The sequence below is a fragment of the Rhinatrema bivittatum genome, chromosome 3 (genome assembly GCF_901001135.1).
Source record: "Rhinatrema bivittatum chromosome 3, aRhiBiv1.1, whole genome shotgun sequence".
Taxonomy (NCBI): Eukaryota; Metazoa; Chordata; class Amphibia; order Gymnophiona; family Rhinatrematidae; genus Rhinatrema; species Rhinatrema bivittatum.
The window spans coordinates 582,014,997-582,038,416 of NC_042617.1; the positions used below are offsets into that span (position 1 = coordinate 582,014,997).

General features: G+C 45.6%; 1 protein-coding gene across 9 annotated transcripts in view; it reads right to left on the bottom strand.

Annotated features, from left to right (window-relative positions):
• Positions 1–23,420, bottom strand: part of BCLAF1 (BCL2 associated transcription factor 1) — a 163,949-nt gene that overhangs the window by 50,504 nt on the left and 90,025 nt on the right. For all 9 annotated transcript variants that reach the window (XR_003855768.1, XR_003855770.1, XR_003855769.1 and 6 more), the window contains exons 7-8: positions 17,294–17,402; positions 5,268–5,349 (exon numbers count right to left, since the gene is read on the bottom strand). Coding sequence is in view for 6 of the 9 variants with exons in the window: in XM_029596622.1 (XP_029452482.1) it covers positions 5,268–5,349; positions 17,294–17,402 (191 nt within the window). In the remaining 3 variants the exon portion in view is untranslated. The remainder of the gene's footprint in view (positions 1–5,267; positions 5,350–17,293; positions 17,403–23,420) is intronic.

Here is a 23,420-nt window from a genome sequence, read left to right on the forward strand (position 1 = left end):
GAGTCTGAAGGACTCTGTACCATCTAGCTGTTATTTATTAGTTACGTCACTTTTTGTCTGAATATTATTTCTCGCCTCCTTGTACCCTGATAGTCCGGTCTCCTCTTCCCCTGTGTATCTCAGTACCCACCTTCCCCTGTTACCTTTCTCTAGTTTCATCATTCATATTAGTTTCTCCTTATACCCTATTTTACCCCTCCTCACCCCCTGTGTTCTTTGTTTCCACTTTCATTCCCTTGTTTCCCCCACATTTGTTTTTTGTAATACATTAAGTTATCTGTAAACCAATATGATGTACCCTCGAATACCAGTATAGAAAAGTTCTTAAATAAATAAATGTATGGGGCTTGCAGTATTCAGAAAACTTCCATACATAAAACTTTCCTAGAAAACTCATGGCAATACATGACAGACGTATGACCCATCTGTGTAGCTGGATTGCACACACTATTAGATTAAAAAGTTTTCATTTTGGCTGGCACCCAAGTTTTCTACATATTTTTCCACCACTGCCTTTAAAGTTAATATGCCCGTAACTAATGAACAAATCAAAATGAAAAAATTGTTTTGTCATATAAGTCAAAATATTTAATATTCTACAGTTTCTGCGGCATTAATTTAAAATACTTTTGATGACTTAAAAAGTTACAATTTAAACAGCAATGAAATGGAGATGTGGCAAGTCATCTCAATTTCCATGGGCTTCAAACTTCCATGATACGTTGCAGATAAATTAATGTTACACATGTGGAGAATTGGAGATGCTGAGTATGTTCTCGAAAGCTAATCAAGAAATGTATTAAGTTAGTCCAAGAAAAAGCTGTCACCGTATACTTTTTTTTTTTTTTTAATTTGTTAACCTTTATTTCCATTGGCACATTAGGTTAGTGCCACTAAAAGACTAAATGTTAATCTTGGAAATGGATAACTAAGTATCTGCTGAAAAAAAAATAATGCGCAAAAACAATATGATATATGGAACTGCTAGATATACTTCTTTCAATAGGAATAGTTCTGTATGCCATAAAACAAGATCCAACTTCAACATTATTAGGAATATTGTCATCAATGCTCTTGCATACAACAGAAGCCTGCTGAAATGGAATCAAGAATGACAGACAATCCAAACAAAACAAAAAATGCTGCACATTGGTTCATTTAAGATGCTGAAAGATAGGAGAACAGAAAAATATTGTTGAGACATTTTCTTTCCTTTTCTACATCAGCCCATTATTTGAAGTGACTGGCAGTACTCCTCTCCCTACATTCATCAATGGAGAAATTACTTACCTGATAATTTTGTTTTCCATAGTGTAGACAGATGGACTCGGGCCAGTGGGTTATGTGCTCCTCTGCTAGCAGATGGGAGTCGGAGTCTGATTTCAAAGCTGATGTCACTCTAGGTATATATACCCCTGCACTGACCTTACTTCCTCAGTATCCTCCTCGAAAAGCCATTGTGGATATATATTTGGCATAACTTGGTTATACTTATTAAATTTGGTTAACTGATTCAACTGATTTCAAAAACTGGAGACCTCCAGTGCACTCAACTAAGTCAACGCCGACACCAGACTAACTGTGGGTGTCATCAACTAAAGGTAGGCAACAGTTTACCCGTATTTGTTTAGTCTTGAGGTTTGCTTTCCCAGGTCCTCCTTCTCTGGGGGCAGCCTTGGGCGGGATGCTGAGTCCATCTGTCTACACTAAGGAAAACAAAATTATCAGGTAAGTAACTTCTCCATTTCCTAGTGTGTAGCCAGATGGACTCAGACCAGTCGGATGTAGAAAAGCTACTCCTGGACAGGGCGGGAGGCTGCCCATGGCCCACTTAGTGCTGCCCTTGTGAAGGCTGAGTCTTCTCAGGTCTGAACATCCAGGTGGTAAACCTGGAGAAGGTGTGTAGGGAGGACCACGTCGCCGTCTGACAGATCTCGGCGGGCGATAGCAGCTTGGTTTCTGCCCAAGATACTGCTTGGGCCCTAGTAGAATGAGCCTTAACGTGTAGTGGGGTAAGGGCTTCCCTGCCTCTATGTAGGCTGCCTTGATTACTTCCTTAATCCAGCGGGCTATGGTTGCCTGCGAGGTCGCTTCTCCTTGTTTCTTCGCGCTGTGAAGGACGAACAAGCGATCCGTTTTGCGCATCGGTTCTGATCTTTCCAGGTATTGTACCAGGATTCTACCGACATTTAGTTGGCGAAGAAGGCGTGAGTTTTCAGAGTCCTTATGTTCATCAGGAGATGGCTTGGTTCAGATGAAACTCGGAAACCATTTACAGTAGGAGGGAGGGAACGGTGTGCAGCTGTATGGTTCCAGGAGTGAACCTAAGGAACGGTTCCCGGCAGGATAGTGCCTGTAGTTCGGAGATATGTCGTGCTGAACATATTGCCACCAGGAATACCGTCTTCAATGTTAAGAGGCGTAGTGACAGACCGCGTGTTGTCTGAAAGAAGCCCCCGCTAGGCAATTTAATACCAGATAGAGGTTTCATAGGGGTACCGGCCACTTTAGGGGTGGTCGGAGTTGCTTAACCCCTTTTAGGAAACGGGTCAAATCTGGATGAGCTGCTAGACTGATACCGTTCACTTCGGCTCTGAAGCAGGAGAGGGCGGCTACTTGGACATTGAGTGAATTGAGAGACAGCCCCTTCATCATACCATCTTTTACCCCTGTCTTCCGGTAGCCGAGGCAAGGGGATTCACCCCACTTGCTGGCTAACTTTTCCAAATCTCTTCCAAATAGAAGAGATCCTTTAAAGGGCATTCTTGTGAGATTTACTTTAGAGGTCGCGTCAGCAGACCAATTTCACAGTCATAACTGTCTTCTGGCTACCACTACAGAGGCTACTCCTCTGGCTGAGGTACGCACTAGGCCTGAGCTTGCATCCGTCAGGAAGGCTGCTGCAGGTTCCATCATCTCGCCAGTATACGTCCGGAGTTACATGCCTCTCTCGAGAGGAGCAAGCAGGAACGTGCCACCAGTGCACAGCAGGAAGCAATCTGCAGTGTCATTGCTCTTGCGTCAAAGGCCTGCTTAAGGATGGATTCCAATCTTTTGTCCTGAGTGTCCTTCAATGCAGCCCCTCCCTCAATGGGAATGATTGTTTGCTTTGAGACAGCACAGACCATGGCATCTCCACTTTTGGAAAGCGCAGGTGTTCCTTGGCCGCTGGTTCCAGAGAGTATAAGGCTTCCAAGGCCCGACCTCCTTTAAAGCTGGCCTCCAGGGCACCCCACTCCAAGTCAATCAGTTCCTGGATGGTTTCCATTATTGGGAAGTAGCATGAGGCTTTACGAAGGGACACCAGAATGGGGTTCTTCTTTGGTTCTGCCATGGGGTCCATGCCTGGAATACCCAGAGTCTGGGAAACAAGGGCTTGTAATTCATCCTTATGGAAGAAATGAAGCATGGTTCGGTATGGTTCCAGGCCTAGAGGGATTTCTCTTTCTTCCAGGGAGCCGTCATCTGAGGTATCCGGGTCCTTGTCCGGGAGAGTTAGGCGAGGCGGTCAAGTAAGGCCGGGAGGATTTTGTGCTTCCGGCAGGGGTTGAGCCTGTGTTGCATCCGGGGCTGACTGTGCCTGTGCAAAGGCTTGCAGCCTTTGGAAAAATTCTAACCATGAGAAGGTCCCTGGGCCCATGTTAATCCCAGGGGGAATAGGGGCCTCTGAGGTGCCCTACTGTGGAGAAGTCATGTCGGAGTTGCATAGGTCCAGGAAGCTATCATATATGGTAGCCCCAGAACCGTCCTCAGACAGTGAAGGACCAGGCTTTGGTCCCCCCTGGGCTTCTTCACAAACCTGACACAGGCAGGACTCCAGTTCAGGCTGCGTGGCTCTTATGTGGCAGGCTGTGCAAAGAGAGTGCCTTCTGGCCTTCTTGGACGCCGATGCCATTGAATCTATGTCTAGGCGCACAAAAAATTAGTTTCATTGCACGCAAGTATTTGTGCACGGCCGTAGTTATGCGCACGGTATTTGTGCATGGCCATAGTTATGTGCACGAAGTGCGCTCCGGTGTGCAGGCAGCTCTGAGTTGTGTGCACCACTGTGCGCACAGCTATGCGCGCGACTGTATGGGATGCGCACAAGTTATGTGCATCGGCCGCCAGATTGTCCTGTGTGTACCGCCGACGAGAAGGGAAGATGGCGCAGACGACCCCCGCGTGTAAGATGGCACTCCCCCGCAAGGGTCTTCACGTGTGTGGACCCTTGCACCGGATTGGGGCCCAGCCTAACCAAGGCTGCTCAACCCGACCGGCACTCCCTTTTTTTTTTGTTAAAACTCACCCCAGAAGCAGAGTCGGTACGGCAATCTGAACTCTGGAAATCGGAGACCTAAATTTAAAGTTTCCTTCTTACCTAGTCTCAGCGCTTACCACTTATGTATCGGACGGTCTCCAGCTGCTGGGGGGGGAGAGGGTTTCACCTTCATTGCCGTGCTCGGATGTGCACCCGCTGCCTTTCAGCCATTCTGGGGGCTAAGTCCACGCCGGGAACCGGCTGCCAGACCAAGGCACACCTCTGAGGGATATCGGAGATCACCTCAGGAATTCTCAACTGAGGGAGGGACTCTTAGGTATCACCACAGGAGAGCGGGGCTCGATCTTAAGGTAAATTTATCTTCTTGATGTAATTTTCCTAACACTGTGCTAGTATGTGGGATAGTGTCCACATCTGCTAGGAGATGAAGAGATACTGAGGAAGTGAGGTCAGTACAGGAGTATATATACCTAGCGTGACGTCAGCTTTGAAATCTGACTCAGTCTTCAATCTGCTAGCAGAGGAGCACATAACCCACTGGTCTGAGTCCATCTGGCTACACGCTAGGAAATAATCTAATTATGAATATCTTTTAAACCACTGATATTCAAACAAGCTCAGAAGCTAAAAATGTCCCTTTAGGGCCCTGTGCACAGAAATATGTCAGTATCAGAGACTCAAATTAAACTAGCATTTAAGTCTGAAGTTTAAAAAGGCATTAACATTTTCATGTGGTTCTATGACACTTGATTTTGTTAAAAGGCTTGAGTGCTGCAGAAATTATGAATGTTCAAAATTACTTTCACATAAACTAGTGATTAGCAATTCCACATCTACCATGGCTACTTGTTTCAAACAAACTGATCTGCCTTCTTGGGCACTGATCTAGACTTAAATGTCAATCACTAAGGATCATGAGAAGCAGCCAGGAGTAAGAGCAGGAATAAAAATTCTAACAGTTTTTGTCAATTATAATTTATACATTTCATACAAACTTAGAGCCTACCTTTTGAGTTTCTTCTTTAAAAGCTCTCTCTTCTGATAAACGGGTATGCGTCCTCAGGGCACTTGGAGAGATGTCAATCCTCCTAATTATTATTATTTTTTTTTTTTTAGAGAAAATTTCTGTTAAGGCATGAGAGATAAGGCTCAGGACATTCAATGTTCATTGGAATTTGAGAAATACACCAATTGTATTTTCATTAACCTTTTCAACCCTTACACTTTTAGCAGCCTCTACCATACCCAAACCAATCTCAGAACTAAGTGGCTCAGGTGACCCTTGTCAGCCCTAGAGCTGGAGGGGTGCCTTTTCCAAAGCGCACTCTAATCAAAGCTGGTTGATTAATAGGTGAACATCATATATTGAAAGCCAATGTTGTCTTAATGCTCTTATTGAAAAAACTTGGAAAACCTCATAACGTTCAATATTAACTCATTTTAAAACAGCCGTTACACCACTTTTTTCTGCGTTGCTTCTTCAATGCTTATTTTTTTCTTTTGTGTGTGTGTGGGCTTGTTTTTGAGCGTTAAACTTACAGCCTATTTGTTGACAAAAGGCTGTGAAATTGTAATCATTGGTTTCCAAGCTGAATCAGTATGAACTTGAGCATATTAAATTGCTTTTAGTTATTTCAACTTTTAAAGATTTTAAAGACACTGGCACTTATCATTAAAGGAGAAAGCAGCACTTCTGAATCGCCCAACCTGACACGGCTCGTGTTTCGTACACTTCTTAAGGGGTGGCTTTTAAATTGTGCTGTTTTAAGTGTCAGGACTCATTTCTCAGCTGCTCCGGTAAAGCTGAATTTCAATAGCGGCTGAGAAATGAGTCCTGACACTTAAAACAGCACAATTTAAAAGCCACCCCTTAAGAAGTGTACGAAACACGAGCCGTGTGTTTGCAACGCAGAAAAAAGTGGTGTAACGGCTGTTTTAAAGTGAGTTAATACTGAACGTTATGGGGTTTCCCAAGTTTTTTCAATATGAGCATTAAGACAACAACGGCTTTCAATATATGATGTTCACATATTGTTATATTTAGGATTACACATCATATTGTTGCAGTTCTCAAAGATTTTGGTTGATTAATAGGGGCAGCCACTGTACTGGCATCTGCTTTTCCCTCTTCCTGGGTCAGACCCAGGCAGATCCTTCAGAAAGAGGATTGAACCCATATCTATTACAGCATAGAGCATCACAACCTCAATCACCTTCATTTGCTTTTAATGAAAAAAAATCTCTTCATACTAACATCTCCACTAATTCATTTCAGTTGATTTAAAAAATGAAATGCAACTATGGTTGCACCACACTAGATGTCACAAGATTGAGTGTAAGCTCTGCACTATTAAAGATGCAAACAGAAAAAAAAATGTTTCTGCTGCACCCTTGCTTACAGGAATTACTGATGTAATGAAGCATTTTAGCCTAGCCAACTTGAATGTGTTCAACTGAAATGTTCCTGTAATAAAGAGCAGTATCTCAAAGTGCAGTCTACATTTTTTTCCTTTTTAAAAGCAATTTTAGACCATGAAAAATCATTTTACAATATTACAAAAAATATAGTGCAAGGTTTCTCATTTAAAACAGTGACCTCATGTTAGAATTTGTAAGATGTGTAGCGTTTTAAGAAAAAGAGTGATCAGACAAAACATGTCTTATTTCTGATGTGTTTCAAATTAAATTATACATCACAGAATAGCACAATCATTAAACCATAGCAATAAAGAAATAATAAAATGGTCCTGTTCAAAAGTATGCATACCCTTGAATGTTTCGGCTGATAATATACACTCGTTGACACTTACAGGTTGAGTTGGAAATGAAGGGTAGATATCCTCACTTGTGCCTTGTTTGACTGTAATTATGTGTGTAAATAATCAATTAGTTTCTTAGCTTTTGTGAAACCCTTGTGCATTTCATCCAGGGCTGCACCCACTTTGGTTACTGAAGCATGAGGAAAGCAAAAGAAATGCCAAAGGATCTGCAAGCAAAAGTAGTTCAACTTTATAAATTAGGAAAAGGAGATAAAAAGATATCCAAAGATTTGAAAATGCGGTCAGTACTGTTCAAACTAATAAAGAAGTGGAAAATTAGATTTCAGACATGATTGCCAGGAAAATGTGTTGGGATGCAAAGAAAAACCCTGTCTGAAACAAAGTGGTGTGGATGTTTCAGCATGCATAATAAGGAGATACTTGAACAAAAATGAGCTGCATGGTCGAGTTGCCAGAAAAAGTCACTGCTGAACAGTCATCACAAAATAACCTGCTTACAATATGCCAAACACCTAGAGAAGCCTCAAAATTTCTGGAACAAAATAATTTGGACTTTAATGGTCACAAACGCTATATTTCGAGAGGAGTCAAAGCCTATGAAAGGAGCACATCATCCCTACCGTGAAGCATGGAGGTGGATTTCTGCTGTTTTGGGAGTGCATGAGCTACAGCAGCACAGGGAATTTAGTCAAAATTGATTGCAGATTGAATGCAGCATCTTAGAAAATACTGGAGAAGAATTTGCATTCATCATGCAGGAAGCTGGGCATGGGGCATACTTGGACTTTCCAACATGTCAGTGATCTGAAAAATAAGGCCAAGTCGGCCCTTCAGTGACTGCAGCAGAAGAAAGTGAAGGTTCTGGCACAGACTCCTGACCTCAGCATTAGTGAGCCACTTTGGGGAGAACCCAAACATTCAGTTCATGGTAGACTACCAAAAAATTGACAGGATCTGGATGGAGGCTTTTTGCCAAGAGAAATGGGCAAATAAAGGGCCTCGTTCACGACTATCTGAAAAGACTGCAAGCTGTCACTGATGCAAAAGGGGGGGCAATACACGATATTAAGAACTAAGGGTATGCAAACTTTTGAACAGGAATATTTTATTTCATTTATTTCTATGATTTGTTTAATGATTGTGCTATTCTGTGATGAATAATAGTTTAATTCACAAAACATTAAAAATAACACGTGTTTTCTCTGATCACTCATGTTTTCTTAATAAACTTATGAACACAACTGTAGATTAATAGGGGTACCACCCCCCCTCCAACAAATCACTCCACTCTCACTGCACTCCACCTGATCCTCTTTCAACTTCCACCCTCTCTAGTCAATCTAGTCATCCCCTTTTATATTCCCCAGTTCTGCTCACCTCTCTGGCCCATCCTGCCTGATCCTATTCAGCCCTTTTTGTATCCCCCTAGTTGATCCTCTCACCATGAAGGTGAAATTACTTCTTACCTGATAATTTCCTTTCCTCAAAGTAGGGCAAGCCAGTCCACATCAGTGGGTCGTGCACTCCAACCAGCAGATGGAGACTGAGAACAGCTCCTTGCTGATGTCACCCTCATATAGCTCAGCTCAGGCGCCAGCCAGCCAGTATTTTCTTCAAAAGCAAACTGTGGACACCAACCACTAAATATTAATAAGAAATATTGCATCCTACAAACACTATAGGAAATTAACCTTGTGGGTTTTTGTTTTTTTATACCGGAAACACAGGACCCAGCTACACTAACAATTGTCACCTAGGACAATCAGAACACCAGAAAATCCTAGAAAAAAAAATAGGACTCACTCACCCGGTTTTGTGCTAGTCCTTGAATCTCATTCTTTCCTTGACAGGGTTCTAGCAAAACAGAAGTCGGCCGCCCCAACAGCAGCATAGGGCAGAATGTGGACCGGCTTGCCCTAGTTTGAGGAAAGGAAATTATCAGGTAACAAGTAGTTTCACCTTCCTCTTCAACCACACAAGGCAGTCCACATCAATGGGATGTACCAAAGCTGCTCCCCGGAAGGGCGGGAGGCTGCCTGAAGTCCAAGCAGCAGTGCCCTAGCAAAGAAAATCCTCTCACACTGCCACATCAAACCAATAATACCTGGCAAATGTACACAAGGAAGACCAGGTCACCACTCTACAAGATCTCTGCTGGAGGAAGCAAATGCAATTCCGCCCAGGTCAAATGTGCCTGAACTTGCCTTGGGAGAAGCTTCCCGGAACCCACATAGGCTGCAGTCACCACTTCCTTAAACCAACAAGCCAATGTGTCCCGAGAAGCCGCCTCCCCCTTCTTCACCCCCCACCCCAGTGAAGAAGAAAAAGCCGATCCAATTTCCGAAAATCTTTCATAACCTCCAAATAGCATAACTGCTGCCGCACATCCAACGGCCTCAATTTCCTGTCCATCCACATCACTGTTTAAAGAGGGCAACAAAACCTGACTAATTTAAGTGAAAGTCCGAAACCATCTTCAGAAGAAAAGCAGATACCATCCATAGCTGCACTCTATCCAGTATGATAATTTAAAAAAATGGGTCTCTGCACGACAAGGCTTGCAATTCCAAAATCCGCTTGCCAACCAAATAGTGACTAGAAACACCGTCTTGAGAGTCATAAAACGCAAGGAAATGTCCCAAAGAGGACGAAAGCTCAGACTCGCCAGAAAGGAGAGAACCAGATTCAAATCCCACAAGGGTACTGGAAAACACAAAGGCATTTCCCCTCAAAAACCTAGACACTTCTGGGTGGGAAGAGAGAGGCTTCCCCGTATGTGGCCCTAACACGCTATAGCAGCCACCTACACCTTCAGCGTGTTCAAAGTCAACTCCTTACTCAGATCTTCTTGTAAAAAGTCCAAGATTAAGGGAACAGGCACCGAAGCAGGCAGACAAGAGTGATTCTGTTACCAATGCTCAAAAACCCGCCAAACACGGATATAGGAACATAAGAAATTGCCATGCTGGGTCAGACCAAGGGTCCATCAAGCCCAGCATCCCATTTCCAACAGAGGCCAAACCAGGCCACAAGAACCTGGCAATTACACAAACACTCAGAAGATCCCATGCTACTGATGCAATTAATAGCAGTGGCTATTCCCTAAGTAAAACTGATTAATAGCCATTAATGGACTTCTCCTCCAAGAACTTATCCAAACCTTTTTTTGAACCCAGCTACATTAACTGCACTAACCACATCCTCTGGCAAATTCCAGAGCTTTATTCTGTGTTGAGTGAAAAAGAATTTTCTCCGATTAGTCTTAAATGTGCTACTTGCTAACTTCATGTAATGCCCCCTAGTCCTTCTATTATTCGAAAGTGTAAATAACCGATTCACATCTACTCGCTCAAGACCTCTCATGATCTTAAACACCTCTATCATATCCCCCCTCAGCCACCTCTTCTCCAAGCTGAACAGCCCTAACCTCTTCAGCCTTTCCTCATAGGGGAGCTGTCCATCCACTTTATCATTTTGGTTCCCCTTCTCTGTACCTTCTCCATCGCAACTATATCTTTGAGATGCGGCGACCAGAATTGTACACAGTATTCCAGGTGCGGTCTCACCATGGAGCGATATAGAGACATGATGACATTTTCTGTTTTATTAACCAATCCTTTCCTAATAATTCCTAACATTCTGTTTACTTTGACTGCTGCAGCACACTGAGGCGACGATTTTAAAGTATTATCAACTATGATGCCTAGATCTTTTTCCTGGGTGGTAGCTCCTAATATGGAACCTAACATCGTGTAACTACAGCAAGGGTTATTTTTCCCTATATGCAATACCTTGCACTTGTCCACATTAAATGTTATCTGCCTTTTGGATGCCCAATCTTCCAGTCTTGCAAGGTCCTCCTGTAATGTATCACAATCCGCTTGTGATTTAACTATTCTGAATAATTTTGTATCATCCACAAATTTGATAACCTCACTCGTCATATATATATATATATATATATATATATATATATATATATATATATATATAAAAGCACTGGTCCAAGTACAGATCCCTGAGGTATTCCACTGTTTACCCTTTTCCACTGAGAAAATTGACCATTAAATCCTACTCTGTTTCCTGTCTTTTAACCAGTTTGTAATCCACGAAAGGACATCGCCTCCTATCCCATGACTTTTTAGTTTTCTTAGAAGCCTCTCATGAGGGACTTTGTCAAATGCCTTCTGAAAATCCAAATACACTACATCTACCAGTTCACCTTTATCCACATGTTTATTAACCCCTTCAAAAAAAATGAAGCAGATTTGTTAGGCAAGACTTCCCTTGGGTAAATCCATGTTTACTGTGTTCCATTAAACCAGGTCTTTCTATATGCTCTACGATTTTGATCTTGAGAATAGTTTCCACTATTTTTCCTGGCACTGAAGTCAGGCTCACTGGTCTATAGTTACCCGGATCGCCCCTGGAGCCTTTAAATATTGGGGTTACATTGGCCACCCTCCAGTCTTCAGATACAATGGATGATTTTAATGATAGGTTACAAATTTTAACTAATAGATCAGAAATTTCATTTTTGAATTCCTTTAGTACCCTAGGATGAATACCATCCGGTCCAGGTGATTTTTAAAAAGGTTTTTATTATGAGTTTTTGCCTCTATGGTCAACTTCAATTCAAATTCTCCCTTCGCCTGTCTTATCAATTTTTTACACTTAACTTGACAATGCTTATGTTTTATCCTATTTTCTTCAGATGGATCCTTCTTCCAATTTTTGAAGGATGATTTTTTGGCTAAAATAGCCTCTTTCACCTCACCTTTTAATCATGATGGTAATCGTTTTGCCTTCCTTCCACCTTTAATTTGTGGAATACATATAGACTGCGCCTCTAGGATTGTATTTTTAAACAATGTCCATGCCTGTTGAACACTTAACCTTTGGAACTGCACCTTTCAGTTTTTTTCTATTTTCTTCCTTTTATCAAAGTTTCCCTTTTGAAAGTTTAGTGTTAGAGCTGCAGATTTACTTACTGACCCCCTTCCAGTTATTAGTTTAAATTTGATCATGTTTGATCATGCCAACAAGGTGGAAAACTTATGCGTTTGCAGAAGAAATTCCACCACTGCCCTTGAGTAACCTCGCTTTTGGAGCCGAGCCCTCTCAAGGACCAAATCGTAAGTCAAAATTGACTTGGATTGTCATGAAATATTGGGCCTCGCTGCAATATCCCCCCCACGGATCCCCCATCAGAAGACGCAGATCCACGTACCACGGCCTGTGCCACCAATATGGGGCCACCAGAAACACCTCACCTGGATGTCACACCTCCTTCTGCAACAACCAGCCAATCATGGGCCACAGCAGAAAAGCAGAGTAAATTCTCCTGCAGCAAAGACTGAACTAGCACATCCACTCCAAATGCTTGAATATCTCGTCAGACTGTAGAATCTCTCCACTTTCACATTCCTGTGACTCGCCATTAGATCCAGAAAGGGACAACCCCAGTGATCCATGAGGAGGTGAAAACCCTCAGGAACCAATTCCCATTCCTCCAGATCCAACTTGTGATGACAGATAATCCGCTTGCATAGTGTCGTCTCCTGCATATATGCTAGACTGACAATGCCTGCAAATGAAACTCCACCCATGGAAGAAGGGCATGCATTTCTAGTGAGACTTGCTGATTTAAGGAGTTCCCCCTCGGTGAGTTATATAAGCCACCACTTTCACATTGTTTGACATAACTCTCACCGCTTTTCCTTCCAACCGAACTGCAGGAAGGCTAACTGGATCGCTTGGGCCTTTAGCTGGTTGATGACCAAGACACCTCTTCGGGAGCTCACTAGCCTTGTGCCACCAACTCCTGACAGTGTACTCCCCAGCCCTAGAGACTCACATCTGCTGTGACCACCAATCAATCGGGAGTCTCCAAATCCATACCTTTTTCAAGATGCTCCCTTCGTAATCACTAGAGCAACTTCCGCCTCGCTTCACATTGAACTCCTGAGACTGGAGATTCCATCGAGTTAGGAGGGACCGCTGCAGGACGACGCATTTGAGCATGCACCCAAGGTACAACCCTCTATTGTCACAGCCACAGATCCCAACATTTGCAGATAAGACCAGATGAATGGACCAACCGCCAACCAAGGGTCTAGACCTGACCCAGGATCTTCTGGATGCTAGACTCTGAAACACCTTGACTTGAGCTGTATTGAACCGGAAGTCCAAGTACTCCAGAACCTGAGATGGCTAAGTTCACTACCCATCCCAGGTGCTGTAACCACTGAACTACCCTGCTTGACACCACTTGGCTCTCCTCTAATGACTTGGCTCTGATTAGCCAGTTCAAGTCAGATAAACAAGAATACCCTCCTTTGTAAGGGCTGTGCCCATGACTACCATCATCTTGGAAAAGGTCCTGAGTGCTGTGGTCAAGCCAAAGGGCGATGACAAACTGGTAGCACTGGCCTAAAATGGCAAAGCACAAATAGCACTGATACTGTTTACAAATCGTAATATACAGGTAAGTCTTCGAGAAATCCAGAGAAGTCAAAATCAGTGATCATGGCTGTCTTAACGTTTCCATCTCAAAATGGGTAACCCGAAGGGCTCGACTGACCCCTTTGAGATTCAGAATAGGTCTAAACAAGCCTCTTTCTTGGGAACCACAAAATAAATGGAATAGCATCCTGTGCCCTCCTGATCCTTTGGAACTGGAACCACGGCCTTCAAGGCGAGCAGCCGCTGCAACGGATAAGTTCCAAAGCATACCCACTGCGCACCACTTCCAAAACCCACTGGTCAGAAGTGTGTGGGTCCACCTCCGATAAAATTGAGACAGACAACTGCCTATCTCTGGAACCGGAGGATGGACCCCAAAACTTCATTACGAGTTCCAGATCCAGAGGCACCACCCTTAACTGGCTTCTTTGCCCGAAAAGACTGAGACCTATCGAACGTACGAGACCACTGACCACTCGAACCTCTAGAAGAGCAAAAACTCCAGGAGCTCTGAAATCGCCCCTTTGCCTGAGAAAACCGGGGAGTTGACTTCTTATCCTCTGGTAATCAAGGAACGTTCAAATCCCTCCACCGACCCGCCATCTTCTCTAACTTCTCCCCAAACAACAAGCGCTCCTTAAAAGGCAACTTGGCAAGGTTAGACTTCAAAATAGTATCAGCAGACCAGTTTTGCATCCAAAGGAGACTTCAGCCTGCAATCACCGAAGCCACCCCATGAGCCGCCGTATGTATCCACAAGAAAGGCAGCTCCTGGTTCCACATATGGGCCATTCTCTCCCAGAGCCTCCTGGGCCAGCTGTAACCCTGTCCTTTCCACCATACAACAGCAAGTGGAGATTTGGAGATTCATGGTCATCGCTTCAAAGCTCTGCTTCAAAATTCAAAAATTCAAAATTCATTCTTCCAATCTTGAGCATCCTTTAAAGCCACATCTCCTTCTACCGGAATGGTGGTCACCGCACAGACCAAGGCATCCACCTTGGGAAACCAGAGCTGCTCCCTAGCTTTAGGATCCATAGGATATAAGCCTACTAAAGAGAAGTTTACCAGGTGTGCTCCACTCCAAATCTATCAGCTCCTGGACAGCCTCATGCAGAGGAAAAAACCAGAATGCCTTGTGTAAGTTAACCATTACAGGGTTCTTCTTTAGATCCTTAGCTGCTGCTGGCAAGATCTCCTCACACCCAAGGGCCTTCAAAGTCTGCAAAATTAAACCAGACATATTGTCCCTGTGAAAGAGCCAAAGCATCATTCTATGAGGCGCAGCATCTGGGGGAAATCTCCCCCTCTTCCAAATCTGGCTCATCGGCATCCCCCACCAAGGATCCTGACTCCCTGAGTCTCCTGAAAGATCTCAGACTTCACCTTCTCCTCCTGTGTCTGTCTCCTTCTCTTTTTCCCCCTCCTGAGAGGGGACAAGGACTCCTTGGAAGGCTTCCTAGGACCAGAGGAGGGAGACCTCTGGTGATCCCTAGCTTCCTACTGGGGCCCTTCTTACCCCTGAAGGCCCTTAAAAAATTCCACCTACGAAATGGGGAAAGATCCATCCATGGGGAGGGCAAAGTCTTCTTTGAGCCCATTCCGAGGAAATCAGTAGGAAAAGTGGCAGAGAAGATTCCTCATCCTGCCTGGTAAGAGCAGCCACCACACCTTCTTCCTGTAAAGAAGAAGTCTCTGAAGTCCCGGCAGGGACAAATTCCCCTGAGGAGACATCTCCTTCAGCCTCAAAACACTTCTGGCATACACAGAGGGACCTCCTGGGACATAGGACCCTCATATGGAAGGCAAAGCAGATGTAAAGCTTCTTCCCACACTGCTCCCCCCGATGCCATCTCACTCCCCCCCCCCCAACCCAATAGAGCTGAGCAAATGCCTCCAACCGCATCTCTGCAGCTCCTGCAAATCCCCAAAATGACACCTGCCGCATGTTCTTTGCACTGCTGTGCTAATCCCAGCCAGTCCAAAAACAGCTCTGCAGCACTCAGACCATGCAGCCCAATGTGGTCACAATCACAGCTGCCTCTTTAATCGACCCTGTAATAAGTGCATTGGCACCTGATCTCAGCGCTGTCCAATGCATGCTTTTTTTTTTTTTTCTCAAAATTTTCATGGCCAGCCATACTGAAAAACACTGAACTGGCCCGCAGCAGCAAGAACAGCAGGGAGCAGAGAGAAGAGAGAAGGACCAGACAGAGAAGAAGATTATGCAGCAGGGCTGAGCCCAAGGCCTCCTTACCCTACTGGAGCTCTTCTCCTGTCAAGAGGAGGGCCAGGGATACAACCTTCACCTCATTCCTGTCTTGTTTCTCTCCTGAAATTTTACAGACTCTCAACTGAAGAAGGGAGTGACTGCTATCACCACAGGTCAAAATGGCCTGTTCAATCCTGGCAGGCGGTAGTCCACAAGCAAGGATGCATGTCCATCTTCTGAAGATGGAGAAATAGTTGCTAGCTGGTGCCAGAGCTGAGCTATATGAGGGTGACATCAGTAAGTTTCAATCAGCTGGTTGGAGTGCACAGCCCCTTGGTGTGGACTGGCTTGCCCTGATAAAGAGGAAGCCCTTCTCATTATCCCCCAACTGATCCTCATCTCCTCCCTCTCACTCCACTACTCATTCCACTCACCTTCTCTCTCACATTTGCCCAACGGATCCCTTCTCATCTTCCACAGGTCCTCTTACATCCTTCAGTCAATTTTCTTTCATTCCCCCTTCTCTCACTCTCCATGGTCAATCCCTCTCCAGGTGATCCAGCCATCAAACCTCTCCTGCATCTGATCCCTCCCTTCTTTAAACAACCCCCTAGGCCAGAGCCAATGGCAAGATGTTCCTTTGGGTTCCAAGCTAAGGATGGATAACAACTGGTGAGAAGAGAGAGCAAGCTGACAACAGGGGGCAACATTTTTCTCTTGGGAAGATTCAGTGGTGGATGAGGAGATTGGAGCAGTGGCAATCTTAACCTGCCCATATATGCTCAGCCTAGCCCTCCCTCCCCCATCATGGTTGGTCCCAAACCCAATGGTGATCTGCACGCGGCAATAGCATTAGTAAGGAAGTCAGCACGGGGCCCTTGAGCTAGTGCAAGTTCACAGGCCCTGCAGCAACCCCAAACCCCTTACCACATAAAACTCATGCAAAGACAAGGCCACTGCAAGGCTTGCAAATGAGTTCTGACTTGCAGGCCCCACACTACCTTCCTCTACTAATGCTGCTGCTTCTGGAACATGAACACTGCCAATTGAAGTTGCTTGTGACTTCATTTGGGGTCCCAATCCAAAGTTTGGGAAGCCCTATAATAGTGTAAGTAAAAATAGAACAGAACGACTGCTCTTGCATATATGCCCTTCCATCATATGAATGCAGTTAATGGTATACTCTTACAACAGAAGTCAGAGCAGCATATTCAGTGTTTTATATGTCAGACAGCTATGAATTTGAGACTCATCTTTCAGGGTGGTCAGAATCCACTAATGAAGCTTGAACAGGCTCAGTACCAATTGGAGACATCCTACAGATTTTTTATATAACTACAAAATATTTTACTCACTAAAATGTGGCCATATTGCAGTATCTAGCAGTAGTATCCTAATTCCTGTTTTGAAAAGGATATTTAAAAAAATGTAAAAATAAGTGCACATGACTGCATAATTAACATTTAAAAGGCTTCCAACCACTTAATGATATGCCCCTTTAAATACAGTGAAAAAGCTAAGAATTTTTTCCAACTACAAAGGGCATCCAACAATGCAGTCAATACAGCATCATACCTGTGTATCTCAGGGCTTTTCTGACGGGAGCTAGGCTCTTTGGTAGCTTGCTGATATCCAGTAAACCTCTCATTAAGGGTCATTCCTACAGCAGACTTGAAGTAATGCTCTGTTGATTACAGAGGAGAAATACTAACCAATTAGTTTACTTCTCTTTACACTGATATTTCCATTTCTGAGAGGATTTTAATTCAGGAGGAATAAAACTGCATACTATATTTATGTAATCTAGCAACAGTAAAAATGATACATAACATTTTCCCATATTCTTACACTTCCCTACTTTATTTTATTTTAACTTTTGGTACTCAACTGAGATTAAAAATGACAAAAAAAGAAGTACTATAACAGGAGCTCAGAGCCTACCTAAAATGAACTAGGTAGGCAAACATGCAGATAATACAGTGTTAGCTCTGGCAAGACATGCCTGTGAGGAAGCTAACATCCAAGTATGAAAAGCTGGTAGAGCCTCTACACTCTCCAATTTATTGATATATTTCTTTTAATAAGGGAATAGTTGCTTTACATTTGTATCTGAATCCCTTACACATCAATACAAATATCACTGCACTGTTTGAAAATAACAGCATAGTTCAAATTTAGCAAATGTTGCTTACCTGATGTAACAGGTGTTCTCACAGGACAGCAGGATGTTAGTCCTCACAAATGGGTGACATCGAGGATGGAGCCCACCACGGAAAACTTCTGTCAAAGTTTAACAGAACTTTGACTGGCCCCTACTGGGCATGCCCAGCAAGGCACTGACCCTGCAGCCAGCAGGGGTCTCCCTTCAGTCTGATTTTCAAAGCTACAGGCAGTGCCTAAAAAAGTAAAAACTAAAACGAACCCAACACCGCGGGGTGGCGGGCGGGTTTCGTGAGGACTAACATCCTGCTGTCCTGTGAGAACACCTGTTACATCAGGTAAGCAACATTTGCTTTCTCACAGGACAAGCAGGATGGTTGTCCTCACAAATGGGTGAGTACCGAGCTGAGGATGTCCTGACTTGCACCAAATGCACCCAACGACGTGCAACAGGCACAACAACTGGGGTGGAATTTGGTAAAGGGCATCCGCACCCTACCGGGAAGGTGGAAGGGTGTTGATACATCATGTTGGAAAAAGGTTACGCAAGACAGATTGGCCGAAGATGGAGTCCTGTCTTCCAGCTTTGTCCAAACAATAGTGGGCTGCAAAAGTATGGAGAGAACTCCAGGTTGCAGCCCTGCAGATGTCAGGAAGCGGCACCGATCGAAGGTGTGCTACCGAAGTCGCCATGGCCCTCACAGAGTGTGCTTTTACATGGTCTTGAAAAGGAATGCCAGCTTGCTGATAGCAGAAGGAGATGCAGTCCGCCAACCAGGAGGAAAGAGCCTGCTTACCCACAGGTTGTCCTAACTTGTTAGGATGGAAGGAGACAAATAATTGAGTGCTCTTCCTGTGAGCAACTGTACGGTCTAGATAAAAAGCTAGAGCCCGTTTGCAGTCTAGGGTATGCAGAGTCTGTTCTCCGGAGTTGGAGTGGGGCCTGGGAAAAAAGATAGGTAGTATTATGGATTGATTGATATGAAACTCAGAAACTACCTTAGGTAAAAATTTAGGGTGAGTGCGGAGTACCGCCCTGTCTTGCAGGAGTTTAGTGTAAGGCGGATAGGTGACTAAGGCCTGTAACTCACTAACCCTGCGAGCTGAAGTGATAGCCAACAGGAATAATACTTTCCATGTGAGATACTTCAATTCACAGGAGTGCAGAGGTTCGAAAGGCGGTTTCATTAGACGACCAAGAACCAGATTAAGGTCCCAAGATGGGGCCGGAGGACGTAAGGGTGGCTTCAGATGGAGCAAGCCTTTAAGAAAGCGTGTTACCAGGGGTTGTACTGAAATAGGGACACCCTCTATACCTTTATGGAAAGCGGCTACCGCACTGACATGCATCCTAATGGAAGAGGTTTTAAGACCTGATTCCGATAGATGCCATAAATAGTCCAAGAACTTAGAGATTGGACAGGAAAGGGGATCAAGGGACTGAGAAGTGCACCATGATGTGTACCTTTTCCATTTATATGAATAGGATCTTCTGGTGGAGGGCTTTCGTGAAGCTATCAGGACACAAGAAACCGAATCTGAAAGGTTGAAAGGCTGAAGGACTAACCTTTCAACATCCATGCCGTCAGGGACAAGGCTTGGAGGTTGGGATGGAGGAGGCATCCGCCGTTTTGAGTGAGCAGATGCGGATCCGTTCCCAGAGGGATGTGCCTGCGGATGGAGAGATCCTGGAGTATGGGAAACCACACCTGGCGTGGCCAGTGGGGTGCTATCAGGATCATGGTTCCTCCGTCCTGGCGAAGCTTCACGAGAGTCCTTGACAGAAGAGGAAGTGGAGGGAATGCATAGAGCAGACCTGTCGTCCACTTGAGGGAGAAGGCATCCCTCGGCCGAGAGTGCTGGCTCCGAATGAGAGAGCAGTAATCGTCCACTTTGTGGTTCTGAGGGGACGCAAAGAGGTCTATGCGGGGAGAACCCCACTTGTGAAACAGAGAGGTCGCTACCAGAGGATCGAGTGACCACTCGTGTGGTTGGAAGACACGGCTCAGCTGGTCTGCCAATACATTGTCTACTCCCGGCAGGTAAGTGGCCCTGAGGTACATGGAGTGGGAGAGGGCTTCCGCCCAAATCTGCGCAGCTTCCTGACACAGAAGGAAGGAGCCTGTGCCTCCCTGCTTGTTTATGTACCACATGGCCACTTGGTTGTCCGTCTGGATTAAGATTATCTGATTGGATAGATGATCTTTGAAAGTTCTGAGCGCGTAGCGGATTGCTCGAAGTTCCAAGAAATTTATCTGGTGTTCGGCTTCCTCTGGTGACCATAACCCTTGGGTTTGGAAATCGTCCACATGGGCCCCCCAACCGATGTGGGAAGCGTCGGTGGTTAGGATTACTTGTGGATCTGGTAGGAGAAAAGGTAAGCCCTGAAGGAGGTGGACTTGAGTCGTCCACCAGGTTAAAGACAGGCGTAGCGCTTGTGAAACTGTGACTATGGAGGACAGAGGCTGAAAAGCTTGAATCCATTGGTGTCGCAGAGTCCATTGTGTTACTCTCATGGCTAGTCGGGTCATGGGAGTGACTTGAACCGAGGATGCTATGTGTCCTAGGAGAATGAGGAATTGGCGAGCCGTGGCAGTGTGTTGAGACTGGAGCTGGCGAGCTAGGGACATGAGAGTTTGGACCCGTTGAAGTGGAAGGTAGGCCTTTGCCTGTAAGGTGTCCAAGTCTGCCCCAATGAAGGATAAGGTTTGAGATGGGACTAAGCAAGATTTCTCGTAATTGACAAGAAACCCTAAGGAAAGGAGTGTGTGAATTGTCAATTTTAGGGAGGATTGAGCAATCTGAGGGGTAGAGGCCCTGATTAGCCAATCGTCCAGGTAGGGGTAGACGTGGACACCTTCCTTCCTGAGGAATGCTGCTACCACTACGAGACATTTGGTAAAGACTCGTGGAGCAGATGCCAGACCGAAAGGTAGTACCCGGTACTGATAATGGTCGCGGCCTACCAGAAAACGCAGATACTTGCGATGAGATGGTGTTATGGCAATGTGGGTATAAGCGTCCTTGAGGTCGAGAGAGCACAGCCAATCCCCCTTTTGCAGCAGAGGGAGCAGCGCGCCCAGGGTTACCATCTTGAACTTTTCTTTTTGAAGGTACTTGTTGAGGGCCCGAAGGTCCAGAATGGGACGTAGCTCCCCTGATTTCTTTGGTATTAGGAAGTATCTGGAATAGAATCCCGTCCCTTGTTGACAGGGAGGGACGGGTTCTATAGCATTTGATTGTAGAAGAAGGGATACTTCTTGTTGTAATTGAGCCAACTGGCTGGTTAGACTCCATGCCTGAAGGGGCGGGGAGTCTGGCGGGAGAGCCATGAAGTTGAGGTGGTAACCCTGTGCGATAATTGCTAACACCCAGTGATCTGAGGTGATCTGTTTCCAACGGTGTAAGAAGTGGAACAGTCGACCCCCCACAGGGATGTATGGAAGAGGGATCTGGCATGTGCTCAGTACAGGGAAGTCAAAGGCCCGCCGCAGGCCCAGGAGGTGGGGCTACAGTAGGTCTTTGCTTTCTTGGCTGGCGAGGCTGAGGCCTGTTGGAGGACCGTGCAGGACGAGGCCTAGCTGATGGAGGATAATAGCGACGTGGTCGAAAGAACGACTTCTTAGAGTCCTTCTTTGGTGGTTGCTTGGAGGACACGTCAGGTGGGACAGACGAGAGTTGTTTCAACGTCTCATGGTGATCTTTTAACTCTGCCACAATCTGTTGAATTTGTTTTCCAAACAAATTGTCGCCTAAGCAGGGTAGATCAGCAAGACGATCCTGGACCTCTGGGCGAAGGTTAGACGACTTTAACCAAGCCCAACGTCTGGCTGAGATGGCTGTGGCTGAAACTTTTGTGGAAGCATCGAATATGTCGTAGGCAGTTCTAATCTCGTGCTTCCCTGCCTCAAATCCTTTATGAAGAAGGGCTTGAAGCTGTGGTTGGTACTGGTCCGGCAACGTGTCAGCATAGTCTTGCATCTGCTTAAGGATGGCTCTGTTGTATTGAGTCATGTAAAGTTGATATGAAGCTATGCGTGAAATCAACATAGCTCCATGATATACTTTTCGTCCCACACTATCCAGGAATTTATTGTCCTTGGTAGGTGGAGTGGAAGAGTGTGGCTTAAGACGTTTGGCCTTCTTCTGCGCAGACTCAACCACAACAGAGCGATGATCCAGTTGAGGCTTTTGAAAACCTGGTGCTGACTGGACAAGATATGTGGAGTCAGCTTTTTTGTTAACTGGTGAAATAGATGAAGGAGATTCCCAGTTTTTCTTTAGCAGATCCAAAAACACCTGGTGAATAGGGATGGAAGCGATGATTTTTGGAGCATCCAGAAATTGGAGTAGTTCCATCATCTGGTGTCTGTCATCGGCTTCAGATTGTAACTGAAAAGGTACAACTTCTGACATCTCTTTTACAAAATTAATGAAAGAGAGATCCTCAGGAGGAGATCTTTTTCTACTCTCTGTAGGAGATGGTGGTGAAGGCAAATCTGTGTCAGAAGATGTATCATCATCATCAGCCCAGGTATCGTAGGGATCATGTGGGACTTGAAGCCCTGAAGGACCTGGTTGAGGCTCTGAAGGCATCGATGGAAATCTAGATGGAATCTGTGCTGTAGGTGGAACTAGGAATGGCATTGAGGGCTTCGGCGCTGCCGATGGAATCGGTGCCGGACGCGGAATCGATGGAGCCGAAGGATAAATCGGTGGAGATATACCAGAAGGTACCGATGGAACCACCCCGGAAGGGGGAATCCGGAACGGTGTTTCTCCTGCCGATGAGAATCCAGTCGGAGACGGTGGTGTTGTCGATGGTACTGGAATTACCGATGGAAGGGCCGTCATAAGTGCCTCCATGCGGTGCAGTAGAGGTGCTAGAGCTTGCACCAACGGCTCGGTGGTCGATTCCCTCCTCGGTGCCGGCGTCGGTGCCGGAGGCGGTGCCGGAACCGGTGCCGGAGACGGTGCCGATGGAGGTTGTAATTTCTTCATCGCTTTCTCGATGGCCTCCTGGACCAGCCGGTCCAGTTCTGCCCGGAGACCAGGGGTAACAATACCCGGCTCGACGGGAGAGGGAGGCTGAGGCAAGGCCGGAGGGACCACCGTAACCGGTGGGATCACGGCCCCCACACCCCGAGAGGGTGAGGGTTTCCTCGGTGCCTGCGAACGAGACGTGGAGGGTGTCCGGTCTGATCGCGGCTTCTTAGTCGGTGGCTCGGCTTGAGCGGAGGTCGATGGCTGTGGATCCTCGACAGGCCGAGACTTGTGCCGTCGATGGCGATGCTTTTCTTTCCGATCCCCTCGCCCATCCGGGGAAGGGACGGGAGTCGACGGCCGAGAAGCGATCGATGGCGGACGGTCACCGGAGGGTTGACGGTGATGGTGCAACTTCGACGGTGCCGGTTCCGATGACGTCGATGCTATCGATGGCGTTGGGGTGGGTGTATGGAAGAGGAGCCCCATCTTCTCCATCCTGGCTTTGCGACCTTTGGGTGTCATTAAGGCACATTTGGTGCAAGTCAGGACATCATGC